The 24,751-nt window shown below is 39.8% G+C and overlaps 2 protein-coding genes across 2 annotated transcripts in view; one reads left to right on the top strand and one right to left on the bottom strand.

Moving 5' to 3' along the window:
* Positions 1-24,751, top strand: part of CD96 (CD96 molecule) — a 126,034-nt gene that overhangs the window by 26,347 nt on the left and 74,936 nt on the right. The window contains exons 4-5 of the mRNA XM_077117471.1: positions 12,465-12,672; positions 15,731-15,786. Coding sequence (XP_076973586.1) covers positions 12,465-12,672; positions 15,731-15,786 — 264 coding nt within the window. The remainder of the gene's footprint in view (positions 1-12,464; positions 12,673-15,730; positions 15,787-24,751) is intronic.
* Positions 20,588-23,050, bottom strand: ZBED2 (zinc finger BED-type containing 2). Its single transcript, XM_077118438.1, has 2 exons — positions 22,851-23,050; positions 20,588-22,586 (listed from the first exon to the last, which is right to left on the bottom strand). Exon 2 carries the CDS (start codon positions 21,700-21,702, stop codon positions 21,112-21,114), a length of 591 nt encoding a protein of 196 aa, XP_076974553.1. The 5' UTR covers positions 21,703-22,586; positions 22,851-23,050; the 3' UTR covers positions 20,588-21,111.

Raw genomic sequence — 24,751 nt, 5'->3', positions numbered from 1 at the left:
CCACAATTGGGTGTGTCACATCTCCTTGGAGAAAATGTAATCAAAAGATTCCAAACTACAGTACTGAATAGGGATTAAAAGAAATGGTTGCTCCCATAAGATTGGATAAGGATTAAGACCTGGTTTTTCTGGGGTACATACTTTCAAACTAGCACACTTAGATTTATTCCTCAATAATTGATTTTTTTTTTTCTCCCGCATGGGCAGGCACCGGGAATAGAAGATTATCTATTTTTTAACTGCTATTGTGAATGGAATTTTTCTTCCTTTCTTCTTCTGATTGTTTATTGGTTGTGATTTGGAGGTGTTGATCTTCTACCCCACCCCTTTGCTGAATTCACTTATTAGGTCTAGGAGTCTTGTTGTAGATTTTTCAGGATTTTCCAATATAGGATCATAGTATCTGCAAATAATGAAAGATTTGCTTCTTCCTCTTCAATTCAAATGCATTTTATTTCTTTTTCTTGTCTAATTGCCCTAGCAAAAACTGCAGGTACAATGTTGAATACCAGTGGTGACAGTGGGCATCCATGTCTCGTTCCAGATCTCAGAGGGAAGGCTTTCAGTTTTTCACCATTTCACATGTTTGTGAATTTCTCATATATATGCCCATAATCAGATTAAGATGTTTCCTTCTATTACTATTGTTCAAAGTATTTTTGTCAAGGCGGAATACTGTTTTTTATCAAATGCCTCTTCTGTGTCAATTGAGATAACATGACCTTTTCTCTTCATTCTGTTACTGTAGTATATTACATTAATTGATTTTACTATGTTGAATCAACTTTGCATAACAGGAATAAATAACACTTGATCATGGTATATAATTTTTTTAATGTGTCATTGGATTTGGTTTGCTAGTATTTTGTTGAGGATTTTTACATCTATATTCACAAGGAAAATTGGTCTACAGTTTTCTTTTCTTGTGGTTTCTTTATCTGGCTTGGCATAAGGATGATTTGGGCATTGTAAAATGAATTAGGGACTTTTCCATCCTCTTCAATTTTTTTTTAAGTATTTGTGTGGAATTGGAGTTGCCTTCTTGGAATTTTTGGTAGAATTCCCCTGTGAAATCATCTGATTTGAGGCTTTTATTTGTCTGGAGGTTTTTCTTTACTGATTCAATCTCCTTACTGGTAATTGGTTTATTGAGATAATCTATTTCTTCTTGAATCAGTGTAGGTAATTTGGGTGCGTCTTGGAATTTGTCCGTCTCATCTAGGTTCTCTAACTTACTGCAATAGAGTTGTTCATAGTATTCTTTTATGGTCTTTTTTTTTTCCCAGCAGGGTCAGTAGTAATGTTCCCTTTTCATTTTTGATTTTCATTACTTGTATCCTCTCTCCTTACTTCTTTGTCAGTCTAGCTAAAAGTTTGTGATTTTATTGATCTTTTCAAAGAACAAACTTTTGGTTTTGTTGTGACTCTACTGTTTTTGTTTTTTTATTTCACTTATCTCCACTGTAACTTATGTTATTTCCTTCCCTCTGCTTACTTTGGGTTTAGTTTGCTTTTATTTTTCTAGTTCTAGTTTTGAGATTAGATCTCTGATTTGAAGTCTTTCTTCTTTTTCAATGTAAATATTTAGAGCCATAAATTTTCCTCTCACACTGCCTTAGCTGAATCCTACAAGTTGTAGTATATTGTATTTTCATTTTTTTTTTTTTGCCTCAAGATATTTCCTAATTTTACTTCTGATTTCCTCATTAACCCATTGATTGTTGAAGTGTATGGTGTTTCATTTCTACCTATTTGTGAATTTTTCCTTTCTCGCTTTGTTACTGATTTCTAGCTTCATTCTGTTGAATGAAAAATATATATTATATATACATTAGTCAGAGAATATACATTGTATAATTCAAGGACTATGCATACCCATTGACCTTCTGATCAGAAGTTCTATATATTATTGAGAGTGGTGTGTTAAAGTCTCCTACTATGAATGTAGAACCATCAATTTTTCCCTTCAGATCTGTCAATATTTGCTTCATATATTTTGGGACTCTACTGTTAGGTGAATATATATTTATAATTATTACATCTTCCTGTTCAATTGTTCCCTTTATCTGTATATAAAAACCATTTTTTTTTTTTTTTGCTTCATAACTATTTTTTACTTAAAGTCTATTTTATTCATTATTAGTAAGCCACCGCAACTCTCTTTTGGTTACTATTTGCATGGTATATATGGTATATATTTTTTTCCATCCTTTCAATGTCAACCTGCTTGTATCTTTGACTTTAAGGTGAGTCTCTTGCAGACAGCATATAAGTGTGTCATGCTTTTTTATCCTTTTAGCAGTCTCTGCCTTTCACTGGAGAATTTAATCTATTTGCATTTAAAGTCACTACAGGACTTTCTTCTGCTGTTTTGTTACCTAGGCTTTGTAAGTCATAACTTTTTTGTCCCTCAGTTCACTTAAAACCAGTTTTATATTGATTCACCTTTTTGTGTTGTACTGTATTGAATGTCTTCTCACTTCTATCTGGATATATTTTTCATCTATCTTCCTTGTGGTTACCATGGGGTCAAAATTTAACATCCTGAATATATATAACAATTATATATGATTTGATACCAACTTAACTTCAATAGCATGCACATATATATTTCCCATACCCCTCTCTCTCCATCATTTTTTGTACCTCTTACTACTTATATCTTTGCACATTGTGTGTCCAAAAACCTAGATTTATCATTATTTTTCATGTATTTGCTTTTTAGCACCTGTAGGAAGTAAGAACTGAAGGTAAATACCATACCAAACAATACAATACAGTAATATTGGCATTTATAATTCCCCAAGTGGTTACCTTTACTGCAGGTCTTTATTCCTTTATGCTGCTTTGAACCACTGTCCAGTGTCCTTTCCTTTTAGTTTGAAGAACTTCTAGCGTTGCTAGGGCTGGTCTAATGGTGATGAATTCCCTCAGCTTTTGCTTATCTGAGAATGTCTTAAACTCTCTCTCATTTTGAAAAACATCCTTGCCAGATATAAAATTCTTGGCTGGCAGTTGTTTTCCTTCAGCACTTGAAGTATTTCAACCTACTACCTTCTTGTCTCCCTGATTTCTGATGAGAAAATGGCACTCAATCTCATTGAGACTCCCTTGTATATAACACATTACTTTTCTCTGGCAGATTTCAGAGCTCTCTCCTTCTCCTTTACATTGAATAGTATAATCAATATGTGAAAGAGTGTATTTTTCTTCATGTTTATACTGTCTGGTGTTCTCTGAGCTTCTTTGTTGCGCATATTCACACTTTTTGCTAAGTTTGGGAAGTACTCAGTCATTATTTCTTTGACTATTTCTTCTACTCCTTTCTCTTTTTTCTCATTCTAGGATTCCCAGAATGCATATATTGTTGCACTAGGTGGTATCCCATAACTATCTTAGGCTATTTTCACTTTTAATATTTCTTTTTCACTTTGTTTTCCTCAGCCTGACTCATTTCAAGTGTCTTGTCTTTGAGTTCACTGATTTTTTTCTTCTACCATCTCCAATCTGCTCTTGAAACCCTCCAGGGCATTTTTCATTTCATTTATTGTGGCCTTCAACTCTTGTAGTTCTGCTTATTTCCTTGTGAAAATTTCTGTCTCTTTACTAAGCCTCATATTGTTCATTCATGGCTTTCCTGATATCCTTTAATTCTTTCTCTGTATTTTCCTTCATCTTCTTGAGCATTTTTAAGATCATTTTTTTTAAGGCTTTGTTTAGTCTGTCCACATTCTCTTCTTCATTGGTGATTTCTTTTTTTTTTTTTCGGATTCAGCTTCATTCAGTGTTTTAACATGATTACTTTACAATTAGGTATTATTGTGCTGTCCATTTTTGAGTTTTTGTATCTAGTCCTATTGCACAGTCTGTATCCCATCAGCTCCAATTACCCATTATCTTACCCTGTTTCTAACTCCTGCTGAACTCTGTTACCAATGACATATTCCAAGTTTATTCTCGAGTGTCGATTCACATCATTGGGACCATACAGTATTTGTCTTTTAGTTTTTGGCTAGACTCACTCAGCATAATGTTCTCTAGGTCCATCCATGTTATTACATGCTTCATAAGTTTATCCTGCCTTAAAGCTGCATAATATTCCATCGTATGTATATACCACAGTTTGTTTAGCCACTCGTCTGTTGATGGACATTTTGGCTGTTTCCATCTCTTTGCGATTGTAAATAACGCTGCTATAAACATTGGTGTGCAAATGTCCGTTTGAGTTTTTGCCCTTAATTCCTTTGAGTAGATTCCCAGCAGTAGTATTGCTGGGTCGTATGGCAATTCTATATTCAGCTTTTTGAGGAACCGCCAAACTGCCTTCCACAGTGGTTGCACCATTTGACATTCCCACCAACAGTGGATAAGTGTGCCTCTTTCACCGCATCCTCTCCAGCACTTGTCATTTTCTGTTTTGTTGATAATGGCCATTCTGGTGGGTGTGAGATGATATCTCATTGTGGTTTTGATTTGCGTTTCTCTAATGGCCAGGGACATTGAGCATCTCTTCATGTGCCTTTTGGCCATTTGTATTTCCTCCTCTGAGAGGTGTCTATTCAAGTCTTTTTCCCATTTTGTAATTGGATTGGCTGTCTTTTTGTTGTTGAGTTGAACAATCTCATTATAAATTCTGGATACTAGACCTTTATCTGATATGTCGTTTCCAAATATTGATTCCCATTGTGTAGGCTGTCTTTCTACTTTCTTGATGAAGTTCTTTGATGCACAAAAGTGTTTAATTTTGAGGAGCTCCCATTTATTTATTTCCTTCTTCAGTGCTCTTGCTTTAGGTTTAAGGTCCATAAAACTGCCTCCAATTGTAAGATTCATAAGATATCTCCCTACATTTTCCTCTAACTGTTTTATGGTCTTAGACCTAATGTTTAGATCTTTGATCCATTTTGAGTTAACTTTTGTGTAGGGTGTGAGATATGGGTCTTCTTTCATTCTTTTGCATATGGATATCCAGTTCTCTAGGCACCATTTATTGAAGAGACTGTTCTGTCCCAGGTGAGTTGGCTTGACTGCCTTATCAAAGATCAAATGTCCATAGATGAGAGGGTCTATATCTGAGCACTCTATTCGATTCCATTGGTCGATATATCTATCTTTATGCCAATACCATGCTGTTTTGACTACTGTGGCTTCATAATATGCCTTAAAGTCAGGCAGTGCAAGACCTCCAGCTTCGTTTTTTTTCCTCAAGATGTTTTTAGCAATTCGGGGCACCCTGACCTTCCAGATAAATTTGCTCATTGGTTTTTCTATTTCTGAAAAATAAGTTGTTGGGATTTTGATTGGTATTGCATTGAATCTGTAAATCAATTTAGGTAGGATTGACATCTTAACTATATTTAGTCTTCCAATCCATGAACACGGTATGCCCTTCCATCTATTTAGGTCTTCTGTGATTTCTTTTAGCAGTTTTTTGTAGTTTTCTTTATGTAGGTTTTTTGTCTCTTTAGTTAAAGTTATTCCTAGGTATTTTATTCTTTTAGTTGCAATTGTAAATGGGATTCGTTTCTTGATTTCCCCTTCCGCTTGTTCATTGCTAGTGTATAGAAATGCTACAGATTTTTGAATGTTGATCTTGTAACCTGCTATTTTGCTGTACTCATTTATTAGCTCTAGTAGTTTTGTTGTGGATTTTTCCGGGTTTTCGATGTATAGTATCATATCGTCTGCAAACAGTGATAGTTTTACTTCTTCCTTTCCAATTTTGATGCCTTGTATTTCTTTTTCTTGTCTAATTGCTCTGGCTAGAACCTCCAACACAATGTTGAATAATAGTGGTGATAGTGGACATCCTTGTCTTGTTCCTGATTTTAGGGGGAAAGTTTTCAATTTTTCCCCATTGAGGATGATATTAGCTGTGGGTTTTTCATATATCCCCTCTATCATTTTAAGGAAGTTCCCTTGTATTCCTATCCTTTGAAGTGTTTTCAACAGGAAAGGATGTTGAATCTTGTCAAATACCTTCTCTGCATCAATTGAGATGATCATGTGATTTTTCTGCTTTGATTTGTTGATATGGTGTATTACATTAATTGATTTTCTTATGTTGAACCATCCTTGCATACCTGGGATGAATCCTACTTGGTCATGATGTATAATTCTTTTAATGTGTTGTTGGATACGATTTGCTAGAATTTTATTGAGGATTTTTGCATCTATATTCATTAGAGAGATTGGCCTGTAGTTTTCTTTTTTTGTAATATCTTTGCCCGGTTTTGGTAAGAGGGTGATGTTGGCTTCATAGAATGAATTAGGTAGTTTTCCCTCCGCTTCGATTTTTTTGAAGAGTTTGAGGAGAGTTGGTACTAATTCTTTCTGGAATGTTTGATAGAATTCACATGTGAAGCCGTCTGGTCCTGGAATTTCTTTTTAGGAAGATTTTGAATGACTAATTCAATTTCTTTACTTGTGATTGGTTTGTTGAGGTCATCTATGTCTTCTTGAGTCAAAGTTGGTTGTTCATGTCTTTCCAGGAACCCATCCATTTCCTCTAAATTGTTGTATTTATTAGCGTAAAGTTGTTCATAGTATCCTGTTATTACCTCCTTTATTTCTGTGAGGTCAGTAGTTATGTCTCCTCTTCCATTTCTGATCTTATTTATTTGCATCCTCTCTCTTCTTCTTTTTGTCAATCTTGATAGGGGCCCATCAATCTTATTGATTTTCTCATAGAACCAACTTCTGGCCTTATTGATTTTCTCTATTGTTTTCATGTTTTCAATTTCATTTATTTGTGCTCTAATCTTTGTTATTTCTTTCCTTTTGCTTGCTTTGGGGTTAGCTTGCTGTTCTTTCTCCAGTTCTTCCAAATGGATAGTTAATTCCTGAATTTTTGCCTTTTCTTCTTTTCTGATATAGGCATTTAGAGCAATAAATTTCCCTCTTAGCACTGCCTTTGCTGCATCCCATAAGTTTTGATATGTTGTGTTTTCATTTTCCTTCGCCTCGAGGTATTTGCTAATTTCTCTTGCAATTTCTTCTTTGACCCAGTCGTTGTTTAGGAGTGTGTTGTTGAGCCTCCACGTATTTGTGAATTTTCTGGCACTCTGCCTATTATTGATTTCCAACATCATTCCTTTATGGTTCGAGAAAGTGTTGTGTAAGATTTCAATCTTTTTAAATTTGTTAAGACTTGCTTTGTGACCCAGCATATGGTCTATCTTTGAGAATGATCCATGAGCACTTGAGAAAAAGGTGTATCCTGCTGTTGTGGGATGTAATGTCCTATAAATGTCTGTTAAGTCTAGCTCATTTATAGTAATATTCAGATTCTCTATTTCTTTATTGATCCTCTGTCTAGATGTTCTGTCCATTGATGAGAGTGGTGAATTGAAGTCTCCAACTATTATGGTATATGAGTCTATTTCCCTTTTCAGTGTTTGCAGTGTATTCCTCATGTATTTTGGGGAATTCTGGTTCAGTGCATAAATATTTATGATTGTTATGTCTTCTTGTTTAATTGTTCCTTTTATTAGTATATAGTGTCCTTCTTTGTCTCTTTTAACTGTTTTACATTTGAAGTCTAATTTGTTGGATATTAGTATAGCCACTCCTGCTCTTTTCTGGTTGTTATTTGCATGAAATATCTTTTCCCAACCTTTCACTTTCAACCTATGTTTATCTTTGGGTCTAAGATGTGTTTCCTGTAGACAGCATATAGAAGGATCCTGTTTTTTAATCCATTCTGCCAATCTATGTCTTTTGATTGGGGAATTCAGTCCATTAACATTTAGTGTTATTACTGTTTGGATAATATTTTCCTCTGCCATTTTGCCTTTTGTATTATATATATCATATCTGATTTTCCTTCTTTCTACACTCTTCTCCATACCTCTCTCTTCTGTCTTTTTGTATCTGACTCTAGTGCTCCCTTTAGTATTTCTTGCATAGCTGGTCTCTTGGTCACAAATTCTCTCAGTGACTTTTTGTCTGAGAATGTTTTAATTTCTCCCTCATTTTTGAAGGATAATTTTGCTGGATATAGGAGTCTTGGTTGGCAGTTTTTCTCTTTTAGTAATTTAAATATATCATCCCACTGTCTTCTAGCTTCCATGGTTTCTGCTGAGAAAGCTACACATAGTCTTATTGGGTTTCCCTTGTATGTGATGGATTGTTTTTCTCTTGCTGCTTTCAAGATCTTCTCTTTCTCTTTGACCTCTGACATTCTAACTAGTAAGTGTCTTGGAGAACGCCTATTTGGGTCTAATCTCTTTGGGGTGCGCTACACTTCTTGGATCTATAATTTTAGGTCTTTCTTAAGAGTTGGGAAATTTTCAATGATAATTTCTTCCATTAGTTTTTCTCCTCCTTTTCCCTTCTCTTCTCCTTCTGGGACACCCAGAACACGTATATTTGTGTGGTTCATATTGTCCTTGAGTTCCCTGATACCCTGTTCAAATTTTTCCATTCTTTTCCCGATAGTTTCTGTTTCTTTTTGGAATTCAGATGTTCCATCCTCCAAATCACTAATTCTATCTTCTGTCTCTTTAAATCTATCATTGTAGGTATCCATTGTTTTTTCCATCTTTTCTACTTTATCCTTCACTTCCATAAGTTCTGTGATTTGTTTTTTCAGTTTTTCTATTTCTTCTTTATGTTCAGCCCATGTCTTCTTCATGTCCTCCCTCAATTTATCGATTTCATTTTTGAAGAGGTTTTCCATTTCTGTTCGTATGTTCAGCATTAGTTGTCTCAGCTCTTGTAGCTCATTTGAACTATTGGTTTGTTCCTTTGACTGGGCCATATTCTCAATCTTCTGAGCATGGACCGTTATCTTCTGCTGCTGGCGTCTGGGCATTTAGTCAGATTTCCCTGGGTGTCGGACCCAACAAGGTTGTAAGATTTTTCTGTGAAATCTTTGGGTTCTGTTTTTCTTATCCTGCCCAGTAGGTGGCGCTCGTGGCACACGTTTATCTCACGTGTTTGGAAGGGATCCCCTCGGTCACCGATCTCCGCGGCCTGGGGATTTCCAATCCAATTCTCTCCGTTGGTTTGGGGGGCCGTGTGTGGTGGGGGTGTCAACCGCCGCGGTTTGAGGGGACCCTGTGGCTGGTCACCGGCCACAGCGGGCCCGGGGAATTCGCCACTGGACCAGGAAGTTGTCCGCGGGGGAGGGGCATCGGTCACCGGCCGCCGTGGCCTGTGGAATTCCCCACCGGACCAGGAAGCCGCCCGTGGGGGAGGGCCACCACGACTTGGGTAGCCCTCTGATCCGAGACTCGTAGCCGGACCAGGAAGCTGCCCGCAAAAGAGGGGCACCGGCTGCCTCAGCTTGGGAAACTTGCCTCTCCAAGACTCTCAGCTGGCCCAGGAAGGAGGGAGGGAGGAGCTCCGGCCGCCACAGCTGCCACTGCTCGGGAAATCGCGTGCCACTCGGGGATCTCACCGCAGCCGAGTCTCGCAGTCAGACTAGCCAGTCCAGACTGGGGTACGCTGTGTGTCCATTCCCTGCCGTGGCCCCGGGAGCTGTTCTGCACTGTTTCAGTTCACCTAGTAGTTGCTTTGGAGGAGGAACTAAGACGCATGTACCTTACTAAGCCGCCATCTTGGCCCCGCCTCCATTGGTGATTTCTTGACTTTTATCTTGTTCCTATGGATGGGCCATCATTTCCTGTTTCTTTGTTTGAGTACAAGTACTCTTTTGTTGCATACTGTATATTTTATATTTTAAAATGTTAACGCTGGAATTTTTTGCTTGAAACATCTGATTCTTGGCTTTGTAACCAGTTGGTGATAAGACAAAGATTTTCTTGAGCCTCAGTCCTCCTATCAAAGTCTGCTCAAGGTAAATGCAGTTTTCAGGATTTTCCTTTTATTTCTGTCCTCTATCTTGTCCTAGGCTTTTGCTTGTTAGTTGTTTTGGATTTCCCCTGTTTACAGGAGTTTGGTTGTCCACTGTTTTCCTAGGAGACAGATGTCTCTGTCCTGAATAGTTGATGCCTACTGGCCTTATCCCAGACTGTCGGGACAAAAGTCAGTCTTCCCAGCTGTTCTAGTGTGCTACCTGCCAGAATGCAATATACCAGAAACAGAATGGCTTTTAAAAGGGGGAATTTAATGAGTTCTTAGTTTGCAGTTCTAAAACCAAGAAAATGTCCCAATTAAAACAAGTCTATAGAAATGTCCAATCTAAGGCATCCAGGGAAAGATACCTTGGTTCAAGAAGACCGATGAAGTTCAGGGTTTCTCTCTCAAGTGAGAAGGCACATGGTGAACACAGTCAGGGTTTCTCTCTTGGCTGGAAGGGCACATGGCAAACATGGCATCATCTGCTAGCTTCTTCTCCTGGCTTTCTGTTTCATGAAGCTCCCCGGGAGGCATTTTCCATCTTCACCTCCAAAGCGCTGGCTGATGTACTCTCTACTTCCTGGTGCTGCAGCATTCTCTGCTCTCCCTGAATCTTTTCATTCTCCAAAATGTTTCCTCTTTTATAGGACTCCAGAAGTTTATCAAGACCCACCCAAATGGGTCATCACCTAATCCAGCTTAACAACCACTCATTATTAAATCACATCTCCAGGGAGATGATCTAATTACAGTTTCAAGCATACAGTATTGAATAGGGATTATTCTGCCTTTATGAAATGAGATTTAGATTAAAACATGGCTTTTCTAGGGGACATACATCCTTTTGAACCAGCACACCAGCCAATACAAGGCCGGGACCCATGAAGGGGGCACAGACTGGCTTCAAAGTCCCCGGGGGATGGGGATCAGGAAAGGCTTCAAAAGCTTGTCTGATGGCTCCCTGAAGCTGGGCTTTTTGCCCAGCAAATGGAGTCCTTCAGCTACCTGTCCCCTGGACCCCTGAGGAAGTGCTATTTCTTTAAATCTCCTCTGTTTCATCCCTGTCTGGTGAAAGTTGAAACAATGGCTGCTGCTGCCTTTGTCAGGTGAGGTTGAAACATTAGCTGCCCTCAGAGCCAGGACACATAGTCAACATTCACTAATCAAACTTGTGATCCACACTCGGCAGTGCCCACCCCTGTTCTTTGGAAGAAGATTTTTATGTCCCATTCTGCATCTAGACAGGGACTGGACTCTGCAGTGGCCTGGTGTGAAAGTGGAGGATGGGCGATGGTAGCAGCCAGGCAGAAAGAGCAATTTATAGTTCTTCACCATAATTTATCTGCTTCTTCCTCGCATTCTCCCCTGGATGCTGTACAGTGTTCTTCTGTTCTCTTGAGTTTCAAAATAGTTGTTTCAGACAGTTCCTTCCTGTTTAATAGTTGTTTTAGGGGGAAGACTGTATCCTGGAACTCACTACTCTGCTATCTTCCCCATAAATTGCATATTTCCTTTTCTGATAGGGACAATAGTCATATTGGATAAAGGCACATCCTTCTCCAGTAGGACCTTATTTTAACTTGCCAAATTCCATCTGTAACAACACTGTTTCCAAATAAAGCCACATTCTGCGGTAGAAGAGAGTGAGACTTCACTTTTATTTTGAGGGCCATAATATAACCCATAACACCACTCAATACTAAGGGCCCCTTTTGGCCTAAGGAATACAATCTTCCTGCCTTTAATTTTGCAAAACCCTTCTGCTTTATAAAGACAGTACAGACTATTAGGTGCTTCTTTGTGAGGGTATAAATGTGTGTACATTGATTCTTTACAAGGAGTAATTACAGTACTTCCTGCATGTAAAGCTGATACAAGTTCTAGCTATATTTAGGTAAGGAATTGAGTCTTACATAAGAGTATCTGCTAAGTATATTCTAGAAATATCTACATAAACTTGTTTTAGAAATCTGCCTCCATTTCTTCGTTCTGTTTCTTCTCCCAGCCCACATTTGAATTCTGTAGCTCACCCGGTTTCCATTTTTTTTCTACCCTGAATGTGTCTGATCTCCAAAAATATTAACCTTTACAGCTGACTCCTTGTGTGTCTTCTTTGAAAGAAGCACAAACACAGAAGAACCGTGACATTGAATAGGTGAGATAGGGAGGCAAGGCGGTGCAGAGGGCACAAAATTGATGGAGGCACTCACTCTCAGGTGCTGACCCTGCACTTGCAAGACCCAGGTGCCTCCTTAAATTTTGACTATTTATACCCTCTTTACCTCTTAATTTTGGCTCTAAAGAAGCTAAAAAGAGACCTTTTCTAAATGGATGCTGGGAAGAGAGAGCAGCTGAATTCATCCAGTTTAGTGAACATTTATTAAGGGAAACTGACACAGCCTCTTCAGCATATTGTAGCATTCGAATTTCAAAACTTCCTAAATGGAGATGAGCAACCAGTTTCTATCTGTGTTAAGAGACGATGACAGTAGTTTAAAATTGAAAATCTAATGTAATGATATTTTCTCTGGTAAGATGCTAATCATCTCTAATGTCAATTCTTCCCTCATCATCTTTATTTGATAAGAAATAAATTAATTAAAGCTTGCAAAACTGGCAGAGTTGATTACTCAATAACTGATAACTATTTTTCTCACCAGGAGGATAATGGAACTCAGGAAACACTTATCGCCCAAGATCATATCATCAGCAATTCCACGTGGTTTAAAGACAGAGTCAGGCTAGGTGCAAACTATGGACTCTATCTTTCTTCAATTCAAATCCACGATGATGACCGGAAGTTCTCTTGCCATGTTATAATCAGGCCAGGCAAAAACTGGACAAGGAGCTCCACAGTCAAAGTTTTTGGTAAGGGTTTAATTCTCTGTACTTTGTACCATCCTCCTACCATACTTTCCTCTGGAGAGAAGATGTGCTGTCAGGCTGGAAAGCACCCTTGCAAGGGACATCTGGAGTTTGGTTTAACTTAATTCTTGTTGTTCTTCTTGAGGGTATGACAAGGGTAAGGGGCTACAGACGGATAGTAGCGTAAAAATTGCATATAGTCATAGACCGATCAATTGTATGGTGACCACTAACTTACCTGCAACTTTAGTGTTTCCTAAGAATACTGGAAAGTTCTTTAATTATAACTGCAAAGGTCTAGTTGAATGGCCTAGTTGCTTGCTGGAGCAATAGGGGACAAGGCATTGTGGGAAGGGGAAGGTCATCAACAAGGCCCCAACGAGCCTGTGCAGAGGTCTCCCCTACCTCATGAAGGCCAGCTGGGGTGAGAGCCTGCCTAACCCCTGCAACAAAGGAGCAAAGGGATGTCCACCTCTCTAACCCTGCATTCTCAGGACTGTGGAACTGAGCTGTAGCATCCGCTGTGGCCTAGCTCAAAAGGCAAAGAGTCTACAGGGGAAAATAGATGTGAAAATTCTACTTTGCTCACTGATACAAGGAAATATTAATAAACAAGCCCTGGGCTTTGGATATTTTTGACTGTTGTGACCAAGAACTGTATTTTATTAAAAAAGAAGACAAAGAGAAAAGCTGTGATGTGGAGGAGCAATTAATTGATTTTGAAAATGAGATAAAGAAAGAGAAAATAACTTCACATGGGTTACTTGATTTTTCTTCAATTCTCTGAATGCATAATAAGCTAAAAAAAATCCATTTTTTACTAGACTGTTATTACATTATTTTTGGAGGTCAGGCAATTCAGTATTTTGAAAGAAATGTAGACCTTGTAATTCATAGATATGAGAGTGGTTATAGACAAGAGTTATTTAGCATAAAGTCTCTGTTGTTTGGAAGTTTCTCATATCTCTCCTGCTCTGGGTCTGGGTCTTTCTCCTTTCCTTCCTCTCTCTTTCCTTCCCTCCCTCTCTCCCCCATCTCTCCTCAGGATATGGGCTGCGCAATAATCACCCCTGATGATCAGGCTCTTTATGGAGCCTTTAATAATGTCCTGTGAAGAGTTGGACTGTTCATGTCTTTTATCATTTATGTGTCATCGATACCACCATTTGTTCACTTACTAGGGTGACCCTGTCAGCACAAATGTGGAAGTGCTTTGTCTGGCTTGGGCACTGGCAAACTAATGAAGGCAGCCATCCAGGATGGGAAAAGAATAATCAATTCTAAGTTAGGCAAGCTGTGTCTCACTTGGCCAAGGTTTATCAGTCCATGCTTTGATCTAATTTCCTTGTCAGCAATTAAGCCATGTCCTGTATCTTTCTGCTGATTTAAGAATACCTTCCTCTCAATCTTGCATGCTTTACCCTCTTGTCCATCTCATCCTTATCATCCTGTCTGGCTTTGCATCTCTCTGTCTCTCCATTTCTCTTTGCTTCTTTTTTGAGCTGCCTTAAGTAGATGCTCAAAAATATTAGACTCTGCCTGCTTATTCATAGGATTAGATTTTCCAGGTTTCTTGGGTTTCACCTTTAGCAAACAGGCCAGTTAGGTTTTGCTTAGACCATCTCATCTGGTCTTTACCCTATTTGTGGGTATTATCTGAGTAAGTATTATTGTGGCCCTGCCACAGTGGTACAATTCATATCTTATCCAGAACCCAATTTACATCTCTTGGTGATTTTCCATATGGCATAAGACAAAAATTAAACATGAAAACCTTGAAATAAATACCCAAATGTATCACAGACCCATTGTACAGCCCTAAACCGGGCTTACTTCTTCCTGAACAGCTATCCATTCTCTAACACAGGGACCACAGGTCACCCCAGCTCTTTTCCTGTTTTCTCACCCTTACTGGTCTCATTTAACATTGCTTTCCTTGGCAGGAAGTCATCTGGCCATCACGCGTGTTCTCCTTGACTCCTAAACTCTAAACCTGATTGTCCTGAGCCACAGAGAAAACTTGCCTTTATTACCCTTGCAGCTTTTAGTAATTGTTCTTTCTTTCAGCTCCTTCATTCTCCTGGTATTTGTCTGCTAATAGGAAGACAGTAATATTCCTCCCTCCTTCCATTAAATTTTGAGGATCCTTTTGGCTTGGAAAACACCAAAGGAAAAAATTTATTTATTTGGGAGGTAATCATGAAAAATACCAGAAGAGGAATAGAGAAATAAGACAAAGAAGAGAAGAAAGTTAATAAAATTTGCATGATCAAACCAGTTACCTCCGAGGGCTTAGAGCTCAATTCCCGTGGAGAACTCTGGAAGACAATATAGAACACACAGCAAAGTCACCCCAAATGAAGGACAAGGAAGCTGGGATTTTTACCCCCCAACTCCTCATGCATTATTACCATTAGCTCTCTGAGACTTCCAGTTTGTGGAAAGCTGGGTGGAAGGCTGGGTGGTGAGCTCTCATGACCACTTCTCTCCCCACAAACAAACCTTGGGCAGAGGATCCTAAGTTTGCACAGGAAGAGGCCTTGAGTCTATAGAGGTAACACTGAGGGGATGAGACACTGACAGCATCTATTACAGGTGGGATTAATATGCTTTCTCTGCTTCATAGAAGACTTTTCCAAACTCAAGAATTTAACTAGAATCTACTTGCCACTTCAATTCAACATCATTTGAATGTCTGCTTTGTGCTGGGCACTGTTAGGTGCTGACAATGGAGAGATAGAGGTATTTAACCTAGGAAGAAGTCAACAAAATCATTGCAATATTCCCAGATATTTTCCCTGCACCAAACAACCAAACAAGAATCCAGTGTTTTCTTTGTCCTGCCTAAAAATTATACCTTTTTCTATGAAAATGGAAATTTCTTGAGAACAGTATATGTTTTTTTTCCACTTTGCTTCCTAGTCATCTTGAATACTGCCTTGCACACAGTGGGTGTTTAATAGATATTTGATGGGTGATGAGTCTCTCAAACAGACACACAAACTGGTGGGCAGGTAGGATGATGGTTAGTGCCACTAACTGTGCTTAATTTGCCTTTAAGCTAAGCCAGAAATCCCTATGATTATGGAAAATATCTCCATGGATGTCCTGGGAGAGGTGAGTCATGTTTAAATCTTTGAAAATCTATAGTGTTATATGTTAAGGTGTGTCAAGTTGCATAATTGTTAGGAATTTTTTCTGAAGAGACCTTAACGCTTTGGCCCTCTGCCCAGTAATTACTGGTAAAGTTGAAGTGAAGCTGAACTGGTCTTAGAAACCAAATGGGAATCTTGCTTTTGGACTTGGAGTGCTCAGAACATGTATACTGATCCTTAGTCCTTAAATTTCCTGGAAAAATATAGTATCAGCTATTTAAATTTTTATTTTATAAAAATTGAGGTGTGTAGTGAGGGAAAAATAGGGCAGAAAGCAGTGTGAGTCTTGGTGCAAGAATGAGTTTTTGCTCAGCTGGCATTTAATTTATTGTAATCAACTTCCTGTATCAGATTTCCCATTGTTTTTATTTTGAAGTGACAGAAGGAAATTTCCCTTCTGTACCTGCAGAACGCTGACAATTTCTTTGGTTGGTAGGAGGAAGAGCGAGAGAGAAATAAAGGTAGAACACGGCCCCCTGACTAACTTTTTACGGATAGTTTCCAGCCTCCATAGTCAATAGGTTCTTGAATCAACCCATGTGGACTCATTTCCCAGTTCTCCCATTTGCTGGCTGGTACCTTGAGAAAATTGCTTCATAGCTTTGTAGTCAGTTTTGTTGTCTATATAAAGGGAATAGTAATAATATCTTCACACTTTCTTTGTTTTGAAGAATTAAATTAAATAACGTATGAAAAGTTTTCAGTACCGTAGTATCTCAGCAACATTGTGTTCATTAAATGTTAGTTATTGTTGTAGTTTCTTTTATTGCTATTATCTGTTTTAATCAACTGTCTTGTGGCTTTATGATTTCACCCAAACTTTTCAAAACCCCCTATAAAATAAATATTCTCATTAATTCTAATAATTTTTCTCTTATGTGGTGAAAAGAAATCATACTCACATTCTAGAAGCAACAGTCCCAAGACCAGTAAGTAATTTATGATTTGGGGGCCCACTGAATATCAGCCACTTAATTTGAGAGCTGCATATGGGCAGGATGGTTGTGGATGAGTGTGTATATGTATATATATATGTGTGTGTGTGTGTCCAAATACTTGTGTCTTTTGTCAATTAATATATTCATCTCTTTGATAATTGTTGTCATACTCCTGAGTATATAGGAAATGATCTTAAAGATGTTATTCTGTCATAATTAATATCCAAGTTAGTGGAAATCATTTCACTAGTTTGCAAAGGAAGAATTTAGTGACACCCTTTTTGGTACGTCTTATTGTTTCTTACAGGTTCTTTCTTTCTTTTTTTTTTTTTTTTGCATGGGCAAGTACCAGGACACAAACTTGGGTCTCCAGCATCATAGATGAGAACTCTGCCTGCTGAGCCACTGTGGCCCACCCTCTTGTAGGTTCTTGATGTCAATGTTTACAGGAAATATGGACTGAATCCAAATATATACATACACACACACACATAAGATTGGATCCAAGAATCCAGATTTTTATAAAAAAGGCTTGTGCCTTAAATGCCATCATCAAATTTCCTCTTCTGTACCTGTGATGGCCTAGATTCTAGCTAGAACTTTCCCTACTGGGGAATCCATGAATAGTCTGTCTCCTGCCCAACAATACCAGCTACAGGACACAGCTTGTCTATGAATCTTTTAAGAACTTGCCAGACATTAGTAATTTCTCACTCTAACATCCATACATACCCTCCTGTATTTTTAAATAACTTATTAACCCTTCGAAGCCCTTTCACATGCTTTTATCATGTGATGCTCCCAAGAAGCCTCTGAAATAGGTAGGACAGCCACCATCTTCCTGCACATCTCATAGGATAGACAAGAAATTGGAGACTGGAGAGTCTAGACAACTGGCTGAGACATGTTAAATAAAGCAGAACTGGGATGAGAATTTAGCATGCCCATTTCCAGGCAGGGTGGTAATAATAAAGGAAATTATGTTTCTGAGTCAGATGGACCTGGTGTCAAATCCTTACTAGCCACAAACCCTCATCAAGAAGTTAAACTCCATGAGCATCGCCTAACTCATCTCTAAAACAAGGGTAATAACAAATATTTCATAGGAGCATTAACTTTTTGTACAGTAATGCACTACATGACACATAGATGTCTCAGGAATATTTCTTCCCTACCCATTATTTATCATTCATTTTCTCTTTCCCCATCCCTACTTCCAGAGTTTCATTCATAAACTTACTATGAGGTTGATTCTAGGAGAGAAAGTGGGCTAATGAAAAAACAGCATAGACTATGAAATCTAGATCTGCTTTTGCATCCTCCTCTGCCATTCATTAACTCCAGCCCCTGGGAACCCAATGCCTTAGCTTCCTCATGTGTGACAGGAGACAGTGATTCCAACGTCAAATGAGAGAACAAATATGTGCAAAGTACTGCCACCTGGAGACCATAAGCGTTTGGTAAATGGCCATTTCCTACCCTCCTCCTGCATTCCTTAGCAATTAATTAGGTCATCATGCATATATTTGTTCTACAGATTCACTATACTGGCAGCCTTCAGTGGAGAACATACTGGGGACCTGGCCACTGATGAACTGTCTTTTCCATTATTACTAAAGTGACAAACTTTCCGGCTAATTCATTTTTTGCTAAAAAAAAAAAAAATCCAAATTATTCTAATGATGATGTCTTTCACACTACTGAATGAATTTTCTCACAGACATTCTAGAACAGGTGATTTAAAAAAAAAAAAAAAAGAATATGAAAGTAAAGCTCAGACATGCCAGGAACATCCAAGGAGGGTGTCAGTCCTGTGACTATGCCCCTGTTTGTCTCTGAGGGCAAGATATTGCCAGTGGCTCTGCCCTAGCCTGCAGCAGCCCTGCTCCAGAGGCAGAGATAGGGAGGGAACCTTTAACCTAAACCTCAGAGTCCCTCCTTGTAGTAGAGTTTTGCATTAAAGCAAAACAAGCTGAGCCAAAAAGCTCATCGGCTCGAAGCCTATGGCCCTTTACACCCCAGTCTGATGATGCTGAAGATGTGACATAAGAGGGCACATAAATGCAGGAAAACACCAGAATTCATTCAATGGTTCGGTCTTTCCAAGAGCCATATATCCTTCTGTTTTAGGCCTTGACTTAGACCAATTCACCTTCATGGATCCTGTCCTTCTCACCCCCTTACATTTTTTGTTTGACAATTTTTTTTTTCATCTAAAGAAAACTACCTAACATGAAACATAGGAATTGCACAAGCAATTCGATTGAAGATGGCTGAAAAGGAAAAGAGGCTAAAATAATGAGGACAATGTAGGACACACACCATAATCTGAAAACCACACTTTGGTCTGCATCAGTGAGACAGGATAGCTCCTGTAGCTGTTTTTGAAAGGTTTGTTTTGTGTGGAAGTTTATGCTTATTTAGTTTCGTTTTGCAAAGCCTGAACCCCTTGCGGATTCCTTAACTTCCCCTTCTTAAGCCCTATACCAATGTATGTTTGCTTAATTTGTCAAAAAGATTAGATATTGCAGCTTCGTTTATTTTCTCTAGCATCTTTTTCTTTTCTTTTCTTTTTCTGGCACATTAAGGCTCTGATCCAAATGTCCAGCCACATGACTCCCAGAAACCATCATCATTTATGTTGGCGAGCATGTGAACTTTCACCACCAATGGACAGGGCCCTAAAAGGGGCAAAGCACATAGGAGGTACATCTTTCACATCAATTAGGCTTCTAGAAAAAAAGAGAATTAAAGATTTTTCACAGGCCAAGTGTTTGGACTCTTGTTCCACAGGCAACATCTCTGGAAGATGGACCTGGCTGTTTGGCCTGCCTGACAGGTTTAAGAAGCAGTAAGTGTGAGCCATATAGGTCAGGGCCAAACAAGCATGAAACCATTATTTCACCCAGATCTTGTCCACTTTTGGGAAAGTCAATGCCCAATAAAGTACTTGGGCTATCTATGAGATGATAAGATATTATCTTTATCTCCTCTTGCTTTTCTCCAGCTACCTCTGGTCCCCCTTCCCCAATCCAAACCAGGCTAAATTCATTTTTTTAAAGAAATATCTTCTGTAGGAGTCATCCAAAACAAAAGTCAGCTCCAGCCCAAAGGCCAGAGTGGTTTTGAGTGTCACTGTATTCGATTACCTGAGTTAATATTTTAAGATAGCCTTAGCAGCCCAGGAAATTGTTTCCCTCCCTTTGGATTATAAGGCTTCTTTCTTTCAAATCATCTCTGAATGTTTGAAGATGAACAGTTAAAAAAGAAAGGGTTGAACAATGGATTTTCATGCAGTTAGCATTTCAGAAGTAGGGGGAAAATCCAAGCCTGCTGCTCAAAGACTGATCTGTGGGCACAAAATAAAAGCATTTTAATTCATTAAAATTGACCTGAGAATCTAAGAAAATATTCTCTGTCCTTCACTGTCCTAGACACTTAACAGTCTTTTTCCCCTTTTCATGGTGAGTTTTTCCTAAAGTGCTACCTTTCTTCCCCTATCTTCATATTTCTTCTCTCTCTACTCTTTTTTTTTTATTGTTCTGCCTCTATTTTTACTTCTCTGCATTTACCCTCATCTCTCCATTCTTTTCTTTTTCCTTCTGAGTTTCTTTTTCCTCTTTCCCATTAATGCCTTCTTCTTTCATAGACCTTAGTAAGAAATTAGATTCCAGTTTTAAGTATTTGTCAATGATTTTTTATATTCTTTAGGCTTAATTCTTAAAAAATCAAGTGAGTTGAAAAGCTTTTCTTTCTTTCTGTACTAATTAGCAATTAATAGCTTTACGTGATAGATTGTCAAAAAGACTCACAGGACTCAGGTGACATGGATGAAACTCCTTTAATATAGGCACAGGACACAGCACTACAACCACAGGAGAAAGACATGCTCTGGAGGGGTCCCAGAGAGCTCAGGCAGAGTCTTCTTTGTCCTTCCACTGCTCGCACAGGTTCACACAGGACAAGTTTTGTCTCCAATCACCATCAGTATGTGTGCAAGCACATCTGTACCAGGAAGCCTAAGTTCTGCTAGTGGTGGGGTCTCTTACAGGGCAAGCTGATTACATAGGAACATTCTGGCTTCCTAACCAGCTTCTACCATTTGAAACCTTCAGCTCCAATGAAACCAAGTGCAAGGCACAATCCACTTACTGAACAATGTTGACAGGCTAGCACACTCTGCCCTGAAACATTCAGATTGCCTGTAATTAATGCATGCTATGCCCACTGTGTCTCAAAATCCCACTAAAGTACTTTGCCTTTTATTTGTTCTGAAACTACTAGAAGGGCTCTTGGCTATAAGTCTAAAGTCAGTGTCTTCAGAAAAGACATCTCCAAGCCCGAAATATTTAAACAAAATGGAAGGGATGTGCTGCTGCAGGCAGGTCATTCTCCCTCTGGCATGCCTCCTTCTCAGCCCTTACCTTCCACTTCATCTCCAGGATGACCCTTTCCACCTCCTCCAGGGCTCTCTCCCTCCTTTCCAAAGCCCTCTCCCGCAATTCCACGGCCCGCTCCCTCCTAAGAATCTCCTTTTCCCTTTGGCTGGCCCATAAAGCCAAGGCCCCCACCTGCTCCAGGACCTTGGCCCAGTCACCCTCCATGCCCACGGGGAGCGGGGGCCCCTGGGGCCTTGGGTCCTGGCGCTGCCCCGTCTGCCCATGGCCGCTCTTCTCCAGCTCTTCTTTGTGGATGCTTTTCAGATGCTTCCACAGGGCTGTGGTGCCCACGTTAACCCCGGGCCCGCGACTCACCTGCCTGCCACACAGGCGGCAGGTGGCATATTGGTTGGGGTGATGCCCAGCACGAGCAGGGGCCAGGTGGAAATACTCCCAAGCCTCAGAAAAACGGGTCCCCCGATGGTGGGGCACTGCGGTGGGCATGGCACTCACAAATGAGCCAACCAGTTCTCCCGTCTCACTAACCTCCCCCTCCTTCATCTCCAAGTCCCCTTCGGCTTTCACCCTAGTTCCCTCCTTTTCCTCCTCTTCCCGTCTCACCCGGGCTCCTCTTTTACAGGCCCCTTATGAAGGTGCCCAGCCTCGAGCCAAGGTTAAACGTATATTTGCAAAGGCACGGCTGTGACTCTTGGGCATTCACAGTAATGTCCGAGATTGGCCCTGCCTGGGTGGTATGATGCTTCCTGGTTCTGCTTCACGGCAGAGACAGGGGTGGAGGTGGGGAAGAGGCAAACCACAGACCAGCAAAATGCCCTATGAGGTACTCTTCCACACTCCAGATTGATCCCTCCTTGCCAGACCAGAAAGACAAAATAAATGAAAGGCTTTCCCTGTCCAGCAATGACAAGGAACTTCAGTGAACTCAAGTGTTCTCTAGATCAACACCATCATCACAAGTGCTCTGAAATATTAAAAATTTCAGGTTTTTCTCTTGATTTTGCTCTTGGCTGTTGCCACTGTTTCTGTGCTCCTTGGTGCCTGTAAAATGCAGTTTCACTTTGTAGGCAGAAGGAATGAGGCCTCAGGGCTGAGTCCTCACTGCGTCTTCCTCAGAGAAGGTAAAGCAAGCACGGACAGATACCCAGTTCAGAGACTCTCATTTCCTAACCACCGTGGCAATGAGAGTTCCAAAGCCTGCCAGGGTGTCTGGGTTACAAAGCTCCCAGCGTTTGAGGTCAGTTTGGCCCCATGGAGTTCCTTGGGAGGGCAGGATTCTAAGAAATCCAAACAGCAGGCTTGGCTGATTTCAGCAGGAGGAACTGGCATGCATGGAGAAAGAGCTGGAACGCATCTCCACAGACCTGTGTCGCCTGGCCATCCTCGGCCAGCAGCTCACCAAGGGCCACCTTCCCTGGCACCGTCACCTGCAAAGCCAACAGCCCATGAGGACAGGTAGTTTAGTTAACATAGATGTTTGGCTTGATTTACCCTTCTTTTAAGGATAAATACATGGAAAGTTCTATTCTACTTTAAAAACAGCCTGTCTCCACTCTCCTTTCTTGGGTCATTTCTTAAGTGAGTGAGAAACTATTCATCAAGTTTTGGAAACTCAAAACAGTTAGGGAATCCCTGAGCAACCCCCACCACTCCACCCCACCCCCACCCCCCAGCCGCAGGTGAGTACTTACACGAGAAAGCAAGGCTCTGGCCGTGTCTCCCAGTCTCTCTGGGGTAGAGTTGAGTTTGTTGTCTGCATGCGGGGATGGTTATTAGCTCACTCCCACCCAGAAGGGGAGGGCACCTCCAGTTCCTGTTTCCTCCCACTTCCAGGACAGCCTTGCTATCAAGTGGGTGTGTCCCTGCCTGGCAGGTTTTCCTGAGACACTTACATCCAAATGAAAACCTTTCCTTCACCACCCTCCACCACCACCACCAAAAAAAAAAAAAAAACAACAGATGTTCCTGGCAAATATCATCTAGTAAAACATTAGGTCAAGTACCTACAAGTTTTAGTTCACTTCTCCATAACTAGATCATCTGGTCTCTCAAGCAAAAAAAAAGAGCTTTGAGAGGGGAAGGAGAGGGAAATATGGGCATAGAAACCGTATGCCTCAAGGACATCTGCGGTTTAAAATATTTTGTCCAATTGTCAGGCCAGGAGCCTTGATTTTTGGTTTGGAAACTATGGTTACTGCTGTGAAAGGAAACTGGAGCAACATAGGCTGAGATTTATAATGGCGTCAGAGACCTGTGCAGACAGACCCTTAGCCCACTCCCTGAAACTTGAAATTGGCTATTATAAGCAAAACCTAAGCAACCAGGGGAGCAACCTGTTTCCTTTCTGAAAACAATGAAACATATTTCTAAGACCCTTGCCCTAACCAACTTCTCCTTTTTTTTCTTCTGCTTTTTCCTTTTAAAAACCCTTGCCTGACAGCACCAATTTAGGACACAATTTAGGTTGCTAATTGTATCTGTGCTCCCTGAATTGCAATTCTAAGACCCCAAATAAATGCTTTTTTTTGCTTTAACAGCTCAGGCTGTTATTTCTTGGTCAACACTATAATTACAATCAAGTGAAAAGCCTCTTAGGAACTTAGGAAAAAAGAAGATTAAGTGAAAGAAAACCCCCAAATCTCAAAGAAATATTGCTAATTGAGGGACAGATTCAAGGCTGCTCTTTTAATTAAATAATATAACTAGAGTTTGAAAAGCTGGAATGTTATTGGCTTCAACTCTCATAGTGAAATAAAAGGACAATCACAACTTAAGCAAAGAGAAACAAAGGAAAGAAGGGAGGGAGGGAGGAAAATAGAAAGAAGGAAGCATGCACACACCCACAGACACACACACACCTTTACGAAATTTAAATTTAGGAAGAAAAATGCCCGGGTAGAGACAGGAACATTTCCAAGAACATTCTGTAGAAGAAACAACTGATTTTATAGAAGAAAAGGTAGAAATGGAAGAGAAAAAATGTGAAGAAACTGAAAAGTTACATTTCATATGGGGGGAAACAGGAAGAAAGTATCTAAATAGGAATGAAGAGTGAGTAAACAAATAGAGAAACATTTTTTTTTAAGATCTAAAATCCTAAGTGTTTTCAAAAGCATTCTATGAAAAGCCTTTTGGAAAAGGCGCTGCTAAATTTAGGCAAGCTGAGTGTCGGTTAGCTTACAAATGATAACCATTTTTAAATTTTGTCTTTGTAAATGAGACAAACCATCTAGGCCAGATTTGGATTCAGTTTTCTGACTCCAATCCCATCTTGTTCCAGCCTTCCTCTGGTTTCCTCCTATTTCCAGGACAACATCCCCAAGATACACCTGGGTCTCAAGGTGCTCCCCTGTAGGCCTGCTCCATCCATCTCTGTGAGTTCCACATCACTCTTCAACACAGACCGCCTGTAGAATTAATCCAAGCCCATCTCTCCCCTGTCTCCCAAATAAGATTGCTTTCTAAGTGATTCTCAGACTTCTCTCCCCACCCTCTCTGTACCCACAGAACTGTAAAATGTCTTTTGGCATGTACAATATAATCCTTTGTACTCTTGCTCATTTATCCCATATTTATGTAGAATAATGTGTTG

Source organism: Tamandua tetradactyla, chromosome 10, assembly GCF_023851605.1.
Source record: "Tamandua tetradactyla isolate mTamTet1 chromosome 10, mTamTet1.pri, whole genome shotgun sequence".
Lineage (NCBI taxonomy): Eukaryota > Metazoa > Chordata > Mammalia > Pilosa > Myrmecophagidae > Tamandua > Tamandua tetradactyla.
This window is presented reverse-complemented; position numbering and strand designations above follow the sequence as displayed.